General features: G+C 37.6%; 1 protein-coding gene across 1 annotated transcript in view; it reads left to right on the top strand.

The window, feature by feature from the left end:
* The window catches only part of SPAG17 (sperm associated antigen 17), a 109,832-nt gene that overhangs the window by 41,779 nt on the left and 53,720 nt on the right, over positions 1-14,333 (top strand). The window contains exons 8-17 of the mRNA XM_055807155.1: positions 96-251; positions 960-1,041; positions 1,403-1,521; positions 2,428-2,565; positions 2,655-2,768; positions 4,174-4,324; positions 5,975-6,205; positions 8,576-8,664; positions 9,321-9,437; positions 10,933-11,087. Coding sequence (XP_055663130.1) covers positions 96-251; positions 960-1,041; positions 1,403-1,521; positions 2,428-2,565; positions 2,655-2,768; positions 4,174-4,324; positions 5,975-6,205; positions 8,576-8,664; positions 9,321-9,437; positions 10,933-11,087 — 1,352 coding nt within the window. The remainder of the gene's footprint in view (positions 1-95; positions 252-959; positions 1,042-1,402; positions 1,522-2,427; positions 2,566-2,654; positions 2,769-4,173; positions 4,325-5,974; positions 6,206-8,575; positions 8,665-9,320; positions 9,438-10,932; positions 11,088-14,333) is intronic.

The raw sequence follows: 14,333 nt of genomic DNA, 5'->3' as shown, positions 1-14,333 counted from the left end.
GATCTGCTGATTAGAGATCTAATGACTCGTGTGACTAAGCTACATGACACTTTTCTATGCAAATTTCATCCTTTGTATCTGATTTTCTGCCATAGCTTGCATTTGGCACTGCACTCTTTGAAAGCATTGCTTGTTTAATGTATGACTGCCTGGACTGGAGAAGACAGCATTGTAACTACTTGGAAAACACCAAGTTTATTAATGTGCCTGCATTATCAGAGAGCAAAGCGACACAACCACCTGTAACTGAGGCAAGGATCCTATTCTTCTTGTTGAGGATAGCTAGTTATAAGCTAGAATTGCTTGTGTTTAATTCTGCACTCAAAAAGTCACCTTGGACCATCATTCCATGTGCAGTTTTCTGTGAATGAAATTGGGATTTGTGTCTTCAGCATTTAAAACCTCAGAAATGGAAAAAAAAACCACAGCTGAGTGCTGGGGAAACAGAAAAAAGAAAATTTGAAAGATCATACAGGCATAAAGCATCACAGGTGAACAATTCCTTAAATCGTTTCTGATGACACTTTGTTTTGTCTAAAAAAATCAATATGCTTGCATAGAGCTACTGTGTCTTGTTGCAGCTCTGTGAACTATCAGAAAAAGTTGGTTAGTTCTATGCAAGATCAGTTTTATTTTGTTTGTAGACAAAAGCTTAAGTGAGCAGAAGAAAATGGCTTATTAGGACATGTACTAGTGGTGGGGGAAAAAAATGGGTTTACTCCATCTGTAGCAGTACTAAATGCTCATTTAAAACATTCATAGAACTACTTTCTTACTGTCTGTCCCATGCAGGGTAAGGTGTGATTTTCCCTCCCCTAATACCAGCCATTTAAAAGTTTAGCATCTAGTCTAGGGTAAATAACCAAAGCTAAATGAAATTAATTTCTCCCACCTATTTGTGCAATCCTAATTTGTTCTACTGTTTCTGAAGTTTATCATCTTTATTTTAATTCCTTTAGGTACGACCAGCATCACAGATTACACCTTCAAAGAAAAAAAGGCAAGCAGAAGACATTCTGCAAACAGTAATTTTGCCACAGGGTACGTCTAAAGGATTAAAGCACTCGCCTGTAGCTGTTCACTCTGTTGTACCAGTCATTCATCTGACAGCACAAATCCTTGAAATCATTGCACAGTTAGCTAAAGATGTGGTTTGATATTGTGAGAAAAGTTTCTTGGTGAATACATTGCGGAAGTCTCTAGAATCTGCAGTGGTGATAACAAAATTCTTTAGAAAATCATTTCTGTCTGTTCCTAGTCGCGGTCACATTTAAGAGCTCTACAGTAATGGGCTGTGTTAGGCTTTTTTTAAGAAAAATTGTCTGAAGGTTGAGCTGGTTGGTAATACAAATTGGCTTTTCTTCAGAAATCGATCTTAACGTTTTATCTTTTATTACAACAGAGGAAGAAGCTGCTTCTTTGGCTGCTTCTGTGGACATGAGGTATTACAATGACTTGCTGAGTCAGATTCCCGAGGAATGCTTTTCTGTACCGCTGATGCTTAACTGCATGTTGGAACAGGTGGGAATATTATTTTTTTTGTAATTCCTTTGGCAAATCCAGCTTAGACCTTGTATAATGCATTGATCAAAGATCAATAAATCCATCTGTTTCAGCCTAATATAAGAGACTGTGCATGGAGGCACTGACTGAGGAGGTTCAATACAAAGGAATCACAGCTCAGAAGTGACATCTTTGGTTTTCTTTTGTATTATGCACTTACCCTGTATATACAGTGTTATTCCAAAATGATTTTTTCAAGACTAAAGGTCCAATATAATCAAACAAGGAAAAAGGTGTAATTTCTTAGCTAAGTTGATAACAAGTTTTCATGTGGTGCAACAATGGTATTGATACTGAACTTTGTTTTGCTCAGTAAAAGGGTGTTAGGACAAACCTAATATGAAAGTAGCATATATCGATGCTAGTGCTGGACAGATCTGACCTCTGTTGAGTTCAGGCATGAACTATGAGTTAAAGAGACCCAAAGTATGATTTGGAAATCTTCCTTGTTTTAGAAATAAAATTTTAGCACAATCTTATTTTTGTACTTTTTACAATTCAGTCTGAAAATAGACTCAGGCAAAAATACTCAAAATAAGGTCCAGCACCTGATATACAATCTGTGTTTTAATTATCTGTGTTAATTAACAATTCTTAACATGTCCAGTTGGAAATATTTTTCTTCTCATCCTTCCAAAAGTGAATAATAGGCGAAAATAGTTAATTCTGTTTTCCATAATCTTTGTTTTGGCCAGGAACTAACATGGAGAATTGCATTTTTGCTACTTGTAGAAAAAAATTGTGGTTTTATTTCCTGACAGAATTTATGGATGTTTAGCTTATAGCAGGAGCTGCTTTATAGTTTTAATGAAGTTAAACAGCAGTCATACTGTAATGAAAACTAATGTATTTCATGTTTGCCAGGTTATTGCAAGCGAAGAACACCTTACACCACCTAGCCTGGTGGTACCAGAGCCTCGGGCAGATGGGCTACATCATACCATTGCAGGTCATATAGCCTCTGTTCTTCCTTCTCTTTCACTTTCTGAGTGTGAAAAAAAGGTTTGTGTTGTCTTTTGTTTATTTCCTAAAATGACAAATCAATCCAATCTGACTACTGGGGTTTAATACATTTTTTTTTTTTTTGACAGGATCTGTATGAATATTTTTCTCCTAAATACAATGCCAAAAAGACTGTCACCCCCAAGTACCCTCTCTTATTTAACTACCATGACACCCTGGCTCAGCGGTTGCACCTGCTGAAGGTATAGTGCTATCTATCATATATAAAGAGTTCTAAAGTCCACAGGTGGTGAATACACAATGCACTGGGAAGGGTGGAGTGGTGGTGTTGCAAAGCAGAACAGTGTAACCTAGATTTTCTCCTACTGAGATGGACACACTAACGTGTTCAGTCTGCTTAAGAAGCAGGGAGTTACTGCTACTGACAGTGGACATACCACAAACACAGAGCATTGTGCTGATGTCAGTGATCTGTTTGCATTAATAATAATGTTCAGCCTTCGGCATGTATGAGAGATATTACAAAACTGTGCTGATGTGCTGTAGCCAAACACTGATGCAACTGTGGAAAATGAGTTACTAGATAATGGTGATTTAGCACATAGAGAAGTATAAGAAAAGATACAGAGGTGGTTAGTGAACACAAGTGTATTTAGGTTGGCTAAATAGTTGGAGCATAGTGTATAACCAAGATATTGCCAAATTCTCACAAAGGCAGAAAGGTTCAGAGACTGCAAGACTTGAGGTTATTGTGAAGTAACAGTTACCCAGACTTTCTGAACCAAAACACCACTGTGAATTTCTCAGTTTTTTCCAAAGCCAAGGGGTAGTCTTACCATCAAACTTTGAAAATACTCTGAAGGTAATACAAGTGATAATACGGTTCTAGATTTCACAGCTAAGGTATGTCTGCCTGGCTTCATGAATTACAAATTATATGTGGAATACTTTGACAACCATGGATTAAAACAGTATTCAGAAACAAATCAATACACTGGATGTATTCAAGCAGAAGGCAGGACTGAATAATCTCTGAGAGATGTCCTTAGCAGGCATGTGCTTGGTGTATATGATGTATTTGCTGATAAGGAAATTTAGGATATAGCACAATGTTTGAGGAGTGGATAGAGGAAAAAGGTTTGGAAGATACGGTCCAAGAAAAAGTTACTATAACTGTGTAATACTAAAAAAAGTGAAGATGAAAGTTACCAATAAGTCTCAAAAGATAGATCCTTAAATATATAGGGATGCTGCTGTCACAGACTGATCATGAGTTTACAGACTTCATTACTGTGAGTAGTAGCACACACCAGCTGAAAGATACGTGGAAGGTACCTGCTGCCTCTTCAATAGATCAGTACATATTTCTGCATTCCAGAGTTTTTGAGTCTAGCTAGCAGAGGCAAATATCATCTAAAAAGTGTCTGTTGCTACGCTGTCAGTTATTCTCTTACGTATCTCCTTTTTTTCTGCCTAAAAGATCTGATACCATGATGTAAAAACATGCTGTGAGTACAAGTTTATGTTCAACTGACTTAAGCACATGCTTATGTCTTCTGGTATAAAAAGATTTCTTCAAGCATAATTTTTAGAAATCCTCTGGTGTGAAAGTTTACTTTGACTCTGGTCCTTTGTTTTTTCTTTCAGGTCCCAGAGAACTTAAATGCAGAAAAGATTGAACGTGAAATGATGGATAAACTGCCTTTTACAGAACTTATCCATTTCACCCTTCCTTCAACCGAAAACAACACTAAACGCTTGGCTAGCGTTCACGAGCTCATGCACTATTGTACCAGCGGTAAAGTGATTTTCTTTTTCATTGATAGAACTTCCATGTTTTTGTTCTGGTTTGTGATCCTGTTAAATAGCAGGAATTTTGGGACAAGTTTTTTCAGCTGCCTCAAACTTTTGCATATATTCCCATTTTTGCTTATACCCTAGCCTACTCTAAACTTCAGTTAAACTTCGGACCTCATTTTCACGGTTAATGGGAAAGGCTATATGAGTACTAAATGTTGCACAACTAAGAGCTGGAAGGATTACAGAACTCCTTTACATATAGACACTTACTAAATTGGGGGGGGGGGGGGGGGGCGGGTAGGGGGGGAGGTAGTTGTACAAAATTCTATTTTGATCCTGGGACACAGAAGAGACTGATGTAAACTGTTATGTCTATTTACCAAAACCCTTTTGGCGGAGGAGCACATGTGTCTTAGGTAGAAGATTTTTATTGAATAATAGAATATATTCTGAAAGCCATCTATGTAAGCTGTTGATTTTAATAATGAAATGGCTTCTGTAGTAGTGCTGTTATCAAACCAAGAATACATTCACTTCTTCAGCCATAATCACTCCTGCAGTTCCCTTTTCCTGGAGTGCGCATACCACCATGACATGCACTGTGAAACCATCCCAGCAACTACATAAATACCCTTAGGTAGTTTTGAACATTTTCTCTGTACTACTAAGAAATACAAACATCCAAGTCCCTTTGGTTACATTTATGCCATCTAAACAGGCACAGGATTTGAAGGTACTTTCCCAGCTATTCAGTCCTGAAATCCCTTGTGTTGGATTACTTTACACTCGCTGCATTGTTTCTAGTTGTTGGTGCATTCATTTTGGACACTAAGCTGTTAAGTTGTTCTGTATTGCTGTAGTATTCCAGCTGATGGGTATAGAATTTGATGGTCTTCACTGGACCATACTATACTGCCAGACTCTCCCAGCTGTTACCTTAGCTAGAAATGTCTTCACTATTATCAAGAAGGTGATTGGCTTGAACGGGAGATAAGATATCCAACATTTTCAAGATGTGTGACCTGCTTGTGTGTTTATTGTAAAGAGAAAACTTTTCAAACTGAAGATGTTATTTGTATGATTTGGGCACTGAGCTACCTGTTTTAAGGTTCAGTCCTTCCCATGATTATCATTGTTATATTGACACCAATGCACACAGCCATAAATGGGATTTATTATTGCCTTTGCACCTTGCACACTTCTGTGTAAATTCTGTGTAAAATTTGGTCTGAAGAGAAAAAAAAAAAATTATGCTTGGTTGAGAAGCTACAGGTAATGAAAAAGCTTATGATAATGGCAGCATTTTCATGAACTGAAAATAACTAGTTGTTAACTGGTTTGATAAATGCGACTCAGTATTTTAAAATCAACATCATTTATATAAAGTTAATGAGCCGGGAGGTATTCACATGTAGGAAGCACTTTGTTTAAGATGGATTAATAGTCAGGCATATCATTTTGCAGCTTGGAAGCGTTCAACTTCGAATACAGTGTAAAATGTAGCTCACATGATTTGATCCAATACCATTAAGGAAATTGTTGTTGGCTTTAGCAGAGTCGCCAAGAACAATACACTTACATAGCCTTCTATTTATCTTCTGCTGAGCTGTAAGGACATTTTCAGTTAATGACTGTAATTCTTTTATAGAACTTCTGAGTTGGGCTGAAGTAGAAAGAGCCTTCAGAGTGTTTACTTTTGAAAGCCTGAGGCTGACTGGGCTGAGTGACTCTGGTCTCCTGGAGAGCTCTGGATCTATGGTTGGAGGTGATTCTGAAGTGTCTCTTATCCCTTGGGATAATCCAGCCAGGTTTGCAAGACAGCTGAGACAACTCTTCCTTATGGAAAAGAAGCTGCATGGGAAATCTCCAAGACAGGCTGGTAAAAACCTCTTTGTTTTTGTTACTCCTGAAGAACTTGAATCCACTATTTATTTTACCATATCATTTGCTATTGCAAGGTTGTGATTTTTCTTGTATAAATCACCAAATTTTCAAGTATCGTACAGCCTGTACCCTGAGTATCTATGTAGGAATACTAGGTAAAGTCAAAAGGTAGCTGTTTTGTATGACAACATTAACAGTTTATTTCAGCAACTCTTTAAAATGGTATCTGTAGCAGAGTATGTACTAAAAAACTGTTTTGCTGCTTACGATATCAAACATATTTTATAGACATAAAATCCTGAAGACATGCTTAAATATCTTTCTGAATACAGGCTGTTGTGAATTATGATGGCAGACGAGTCTTTACAAAGTCAGTAGCAACCACAGAGTGAAATCAAGTGGTCTATGAGGTTAATTAGATGATTACTAGTGAATGAGTATTAGGAAATGCAAAGAATACATAACTTACACGAGGACTCTAAAAGGTGATACAAAAAGTTGCAAATTAAGAGAAGGTATGCTACGCATTGTAATTACACATGCATACATACCTTTTCCTTTAATTTTTTTTTTCCTTCTAGACTTCTCTCTTCTTTCACATACAGGTTAATCTAGCACAGAATTTCGACATTCAAAATTTTGGGCCAAATTCAGAAGTAGCAGGCAAAGAGGAATATATCTATTAGGTGCTGAAGAAAGTGAGACCAATGGAAAGAAATTGTAATAAGACTAACGTGGTAGAACTGATGTTGTAAAGTAGAAGTTTAAACATCCAGTTTCTATAGTCAAATTAGACTCTCTCTGTATTTGGCCAGAAATATGTGAAAACCCTCAAGTTAAAATCGTAAAGAATGTCTGAGCAATGTTTCAGCTTCATCAGCTTCTCTGACTTCATTTCCAGTCTCTGCAGTTGTATCTGTAGCAGGCTACTGGGTGGTGTTTGAGCCATTGTAACTATCTCGCTCATAGTAGAACAGGAGCAGTTTAGAGAGCAGGAGCTGACACAGCAAAGACCTCTTGCAGACAACGTGGAGTGAATTTTTTGAAAATTCTACACTTTCTCCTACAGATTCTAATCTGGGTCTAATGGGAAGTTGTTGGTCTGATTAAAGGAGCAGTGTTGGCCAAGAAGCAACATCAAAAACAAATGATTGTTTTTCTGGGATGCCAGGAAAGTAGAATTTATGTCAGTTTAAGTGGCTATACCTTTAGGTTCATGATGTTGCCCATGCTTTCCTGCTATAGCTATCTAGGCAACCAGTTTAGATGGGATTCTTTCCTTAGAAGGCTGAGACAGACAAAATTGAATCCTCCTTATCTGCCTCTCTTCTGAATTTCAGCAACCTTTTTTGGGTGTTAGTTTATTTTACTTTTATACTAGTCACAATACTAAATATTGCAGTTATGAACGTAGCTGTCAACATTTCAACACCTCCACGGCACAGAAGCAAATACCAGGAAGAGAAAATGTTTGCTTTCAGGTTTCTTAAGTCTTCTAAAGACACTCAGTAAATAGGTCTAATTTCCAAGAGAAGCAGAGCCTAAAGATGTATCTGGAATGTCTGGAAGCTGAGCTGGTTATAAACCACTTAGGAACAAATACTTCTGCAGTGTTTTCTCCCAGGAAGTGTGTTTGGCTTGTACCAGTGAATTTTGATCAAATATTGACGATCTCTGCCCTGACTCAGGGCATAAAGAATTATACTGACAGGAAATTATTTCAAAAACGAATGGGAATATAGAAGTTAAATTCTCCATGTGATCCTGCTCATACCAGGTGCCCACTGTGATGATGGAATGACTGGTCAGATCCTCAGCAGAAGTAATATTCTGTCAGTAGCTTATAGAACTCTATAAATCCAGTTAATTTTAAGGTTTAAAATGTGCATTTAAAAAAAAAAATGTGAAAATATCAAAACAATTTACTTTTCCTTCTCTTTTTATGTCATCTGTGCAAAGGAATGCTGGCTACTGCTTCTCAGATAGTACGCAGAAAAATGGTTCTTCATGTACGAATCTGGAGGACACAGCTTAAAGTATTTTTAATGGTTTTGATCATGCAAGGCCAGCATAGGACAGATAAAGAGGATGATCTGAGTGGGTCCTGCAAAGTGTTCTTTTATTGTTCTTTTTTTTAATTTTATTTTATTTCACTGTCTGGCACTTGTCCGTGGATTTTAAAGTGCTCTTTTAGGAAAGAAGTGTAGCAGAACTGATCATGTATTTATAGGACTAGTGTTGTAAAAGGAAGCTTCAACTTGATGACAACTTCATCAGGGAGGCTCAGGAAATTGCATCACTCTGACCTTAGTGTTTAGGACTGAAATTTCTGGAACACTTCTTAAAATTCTACTTTCAATTCCAGGACCTGCAGAAACGAATGGCAAAGAGGGAAGAGATGGTCTGGCTGGTCCCGTTTTGAACAAAGAATTGGATCATCGTTTTTCTGATATGGCAAGTGTGAGAAACAGAATAAACTGTGCTCTATAGCGTGAGACAACAGAAGATAATGTTCAATGCCAGGACATGGTACTGGGGATTCTTGTGCAATGCTGCATGCAAGTGTTAATTTTGTGAAGTCTGGAAAATAGTGCCGTAACTTTTAAACCCTATGAAATCACTTTCTTTGAATTCTTGGTCTCGGTGAAGCTACTAATTACAGTTCTGTGCTGGTTTCACTGAACAGCAGGGGTCAAATACTAGCATGAGAGTTTGACAGAAATTGCCAAACTGTGTCACACTAGTAAACTCTGTACTTTAGGCCTTTCAGAAACATTTGCCTGCCATATAGCCCTGGATAAATATAGCAATTTTAAAATTACTTCATAGGACATGTTTAAATATTCATAATGGCTTACAGAACTCGAAAACATATAACCTAATAATAAAAATATTTAGTTTGTTTGCCATAAAGAACCCAAGACCAAAAACTTTTGGGAGTAATTGTGTTTTTTATTAAATGGTGTCATACGGGTCTACACATGTGCAGCATTATGCAATTAACTGTGATGCAACATGGGATGCTCTCTATTAAGTCAACAAGATTACAGATAATTTCATACGACTGACACTGGAATGTTGATATTCATTTTTGTTTGCTGTATTTTGAGGTGAGTCTGGAAAATTATGGCCTAGGACCAAACTTAGAAGAAATAAAAAAGACACAGAGGCGCTGTTTGACAGACTGGAGATTTGCTGAGCATTTTCAACCCCATGTTCTTCTTCAGGTATCTGTGAACTGACAATCTTACACAGTCACCCGTCTGAATGCTGTACAAAGAATTAGTAGCAGAGTACAGGGTATATCCTTGCGAGATAATTGATTCAGTTTTATCCCTTTTACATCTTTACCAAAATTGTTCTTCGGCTGTTTCTTGTGCGAAATCTGTAATGGGTTTTTATTTCTTGGTTTGGCCAAATTGCTGCTGTCCTCTTTGTGAGTCTCTTGGATAAACGTGTGATGGAGACAAAATGATCTTGCCCTTAGGAGTGATCCTTCCTGGCAGTTACAGGACTCATTTTTGCAGTGTGTGAAGCACGCTTTGCAAATACCTACACAGTATATATGTTTTATGGGCAAATAGAAAATTTTGTTGTAATGGTACTTCACCCTTTCAGTGCTACAGTCTTCCTTTATAGAGATCTTGCAAGCTACAGAGTAAAACTCATCTTGCAGAAGGACAGAATGACAAATATGAAGGATAAATTCAAGTGTAGATGACTTAAGTTGGTAGGCATTCTCTTGGGAGGATTATTTATTGGATTCTTAGTTCCTGTGCTGGCTTGAGCTTTATATACTGCAATTCTTATTTGATCCTGACACATGCTAAACATAGGTGAAGGAAAGGCTCCTTGGACTTTTTCAGCATCACTTTAGTATCACAACTTTAAAGTGGTCATACATTTCAGTATATGGGAAATTCCTTCTTATGCAACATAAATAGCTAATACTAACTGAACTGTCAATAATTAGCAAATCTAGTCAAAAGATACTGATGGAAAATAACTGCAACACAAAATAACATTTTATAAGAATATTTCCCAATTTCCTTGTACTACGTGTCACATCTGAACATAATTTTTATACCAGCTGCTATTAACATTTCCATGTTTAAAGAGAATATTTGTTGATAGGGAATTATTTCAGTTTTACTTCAGTTGCATAGTTCTGTAAAAAATAATCATTTAAAAGAAGTCTTTCTTCTAACTGTGACTATAAGTTGCAGACTGCAGGCAATGCAAACATTGAAAATGATGGGGTAGTACAGAACAGAGTGGAATAATGTAGAACACAGTAAATCGGAGACATGCAGATCATAGTATAGCAAATGGAATACCAAGTAAACTCAACTGAGCTAAGAAAATAAATATCTCTACCTTGTTTATGATAGTTCTGCCTTTATTTACTATTTATTTAAATACTTTATTATTGAAATTTGTTCAAGCATTTATTTAATATTTAAATTTATTGTTTGTTATTTAGCTGAACCTTTTCATTCATGGTGAGTCTCAGAAGGTAGAGATAATGACTTCCTTTTCTCAGTTTGATTAGTGGTGGATTTTCAGTTTTCACCTGCCTGAGCACTTTCAGGTTGCTGGAATCCAAATGCTTTGTGTACCTCTTGTAGGAGAATGAAGGTCTGAAACACCTTTCGCTAAAAGCTGTGCTGTGCAGCATCTGTGCCTGCAAGGAGGATGTACCTTTATTTCTTTCCTTTTCAGGTTCTTCATAGTGCATCCCAAGACTATAGATGTATTGATTCCTTTTATCATACCCAAGATAACTCTTTGCTAATGGTTCTTCACAACCCTATGAATCAATACCGTTTGTGCCAAGAAACCTGGGATATTGCATTGCACTCTAACGTTGGATTCAGGTAGTTGTTTATATCTTTCATGTCTCATTCAGTCATTATCAACTAAACCCTGCATGGCTATGCTTGGTGCACAGCTTTGAAATTGGAAGACATCATGATGTAACACATTTATGAGAAAGCAAGTCATGCAGGTGCAGAACAGTGCCATATCAAAAGAATTCTCTTGAAGTTTTTCAGAGTGAGGAGAACCATGCAGTAACACTGTATATGACTCCTTAACACAAACTATAAAGATACATATAGAGCGCACATACACACAAAGTCATATTAGGGATATCCACATCACGAACATTATGTTGAGGACACTTCAGGTGAGGGAGGTTTAAAAAGAAAATTCTGTCTGAGAATATACTTACCAGGTTTTTCAACTACATATACTTAAATTGGGTGAGTGTCACTGGGAAAGCCTTCCAAGAAAATCTAGAAGCCCTGTATTAATATTAGAATAATTTTTTTGCAGAATACCACATTCTTCTTAATTCCTTGTCACTATCGCCTCACCAGTTAGGGGAACATGGGTAGTTGATGTGTCTACTATTAGAGCTTTTGTCAGTGGACCTATTCATTTTGGAATACATTTTTGCGCTGAAACAGCAATATAAATGATGTGGATCCAACAGCTATTTCAAATAATTGACCAAAAATAGAGTATGTGTCCATGTACTGGTATGTAAAGCAATTACAATGCCATGGAGAGACAGCTGAGCTATCTTTAACCATGTCACTCAGGTGCTCTATGGATTAATTAGATATGACTTATCAAATAGAATTTCAAGCAAGTTATCCATTGCAGGGGAGGAAAGAGAGAGATGCTTGTCTGCAGATATCCCTTTCTAAGTGCAGTGCCTCATTAATCAGAATAGGGGAATCTTTTAATGGAAACTTTTGTTGTTACCCATATATTTGAAAAGGTTTGAATGCCAAATTAGGCAAAGCATGCCTTCCTGAAGATATATTTTGTATTCTATTTTGTATCTTTGCTCTCGGTCAAAGAACTTGTGTTTGAATCCATCTCAGCTTTCCAGGCACTTGGACTTAAATTATTTGCCAAGAAAAGAGGCTGGTATGATTAGCAGTGACTGGGACCAGAGCCAGAAGAGATTTACCAACAGAAACACAAAGTTCCTTAGAGAAAAAGCAGTGTTTTGTGGGTTTTGGGCAAATCTACTACATGTCTTCTCAGTTGATTTTTTTTTTTTTTTTTACACATATATAACAGCTGAAATCTTCCCCAAAAGGTAGTGAAAGATGGTGTGTTCAAGTAAACCTGGGTCTTGCATTTGGATGGACCCAGGCAGAGCGGTCAGTGGTCTCAAAGTCTGTTACACAAGTACCTGTTGGAGCCCAGAGCTCTTTCACTTTGCCAGCTGCTCTTACTCTTCTTTGAGGCACTGGACATTGAGGGCCTTATTCAAGATACTTAAACACCTTGTGCCCATTCAGCTGCCTGGTACATCTGGGATGGCTGCACAGGGGTGACACATGACATGAGACCCATACTCTTCTGGCACAGACTCTGGTAACCAGGTCACATACCCTAGTACATCTAATGTGTCACTTCTGTTTACATACACTGAGTAATACCTCATCCCAATGGTGTGTAGTTGTTATCCTGTCTGTAGGAGCAGAGAGTGAGGAACCAGAGCTCCTCGGGGAAGCATTTCTCCTTGAAACAACAGCTCTTCATCTGTGGGGGGCTAGAACAATTTGGCTGGTCACCTTGAAAGAGCATTGAAACAGTCAATTCAACGTCAATTGACAAATGGGAAGAGCTCTTGATAGCTGCAAAACAAAAATGGCTAATTTTGAATCTAAAGAAGGAATGAAGCCTGTTCTCTTGTAGAGACATTATATTTCAGTTGGGGATGAAATAGCTATATGCTTCCTCCTTCTTACTCTTCCGTATACACTGAAAACAAGGTTCAGCCATTAAAGATAGTTTCTGCTTGGGGCATGCCATCCTTTTTAAGTGACACTTCATCAGGTTCTGTTTTAAAGCAGCAAGGGGTTCCTAAGAAACTGTCATGAAAGCTGCCGGGAAGGTTTGGCTTTGCTCTTGTTTCATAGACATATACAGTGTGCTGTGTATGCTGCTTGGTATCTTGGGGAGCTGAGGGCTCTCACTTTGTTCTGTTATCAGGCATCTGCACCTGCCTTTTCTCTGCAAAATAATCAGCACATTTTCTGACCTAATTCAGCCTTTTTACTAAAGATCATTTCAGATTACCAGACAAAGTATCATAAATATTTGCTAGTATATGTTTCCAAGCAACATAACATTTCTGTGGAAGAGAGCCTTTAAATACCTGGAGTGCTTCAAGCTGTTGCCTGCAATTAGCTTCCAGATCCTGCTGAGTTGCCAGAAGCAAGAACAAACCCTACTCATTAATTAAGCAGTAGTATTGCTAGTTTTTACCTTTGTATGAAATAACTGGCTCCTGATGAGTTCAGTAACACTTTGTTGATTTTCCTTTTATTAAATTATATATTTTTTATAATAGTTTAAATTACATTTTTTTTTATATATTTAAGAGTCACATTCTCACCACAGGAGAGTTACAAATACACAACAGACCCTGTGCTTGACTGTCTGTTAGGAATTCTTCATCTGGGTTGACTTGTTACCTCTTTATTGTGACAACTTGTAGACAACAGACCCACTTTGTCGGGTTGTTCCATAGTTGCTGTCTGGAATATACTTCTGGTACCTGCTAATCAGTTGGTTAGAGTGGGTCCTGTTACAGCAAGCTGACATGCAGGGGGAAAATGAAATTTCTTCTGTTGCAGCAGCTTTTGCTCCTGGAGATCCCAGTTGCCCTTCTCTGTGGATATCAGGTCCCCTATTTATGCAGAACATCTATCAGTACAGGAATTGTATTGTTCAAAGGATCGGCAATAAGAGGCTGCATGTGAAATCTGGTGGATGCTGCTGACCAAGGGGATCCAAAGGCACGGAGAGCCGTACCTGCGGTGGGACAGCTGTGTAAAACATGTCAAGGCTGGTTAGGATAAGTGGCTACTCTATCAGGGAGCCAAATGAGTTCAGACGTTATCCAAACTATTCTTTTGCTCAAAGTTAATCTTAATGACATTTGTTTAGTGTTTCATAGTAAACACATTACACAAGTTACTGGAAAAGAATAATCCTTTCTGAGAAATGATTCTGAGTCAGACACTAGCAGTAGTGACATCAGAATGTATATTAATAGAATGTGTATTTTTGACTTTGAATGACTGTTTCATTGC

This window comes from Falco peregrinus, chromosome 6 (genome assembly GCF_023634155.1).
Source record: "Falco peregrinus isolate bFalPer1 chromosome 6, bFalPer1.pri, whole genome shotgun sequence".
Taxonomy (NCBI): Eukaryota; Metazoa; Chordata; class Aves; order Falconiformes; family Falconidae; genus Falco; species Falco peregrinus.
The sequence above is the reverse complement of the archived record's forward strand: the minus strand, read 5'-3'. Positions and strand labels throughout refer to the sequence as shown.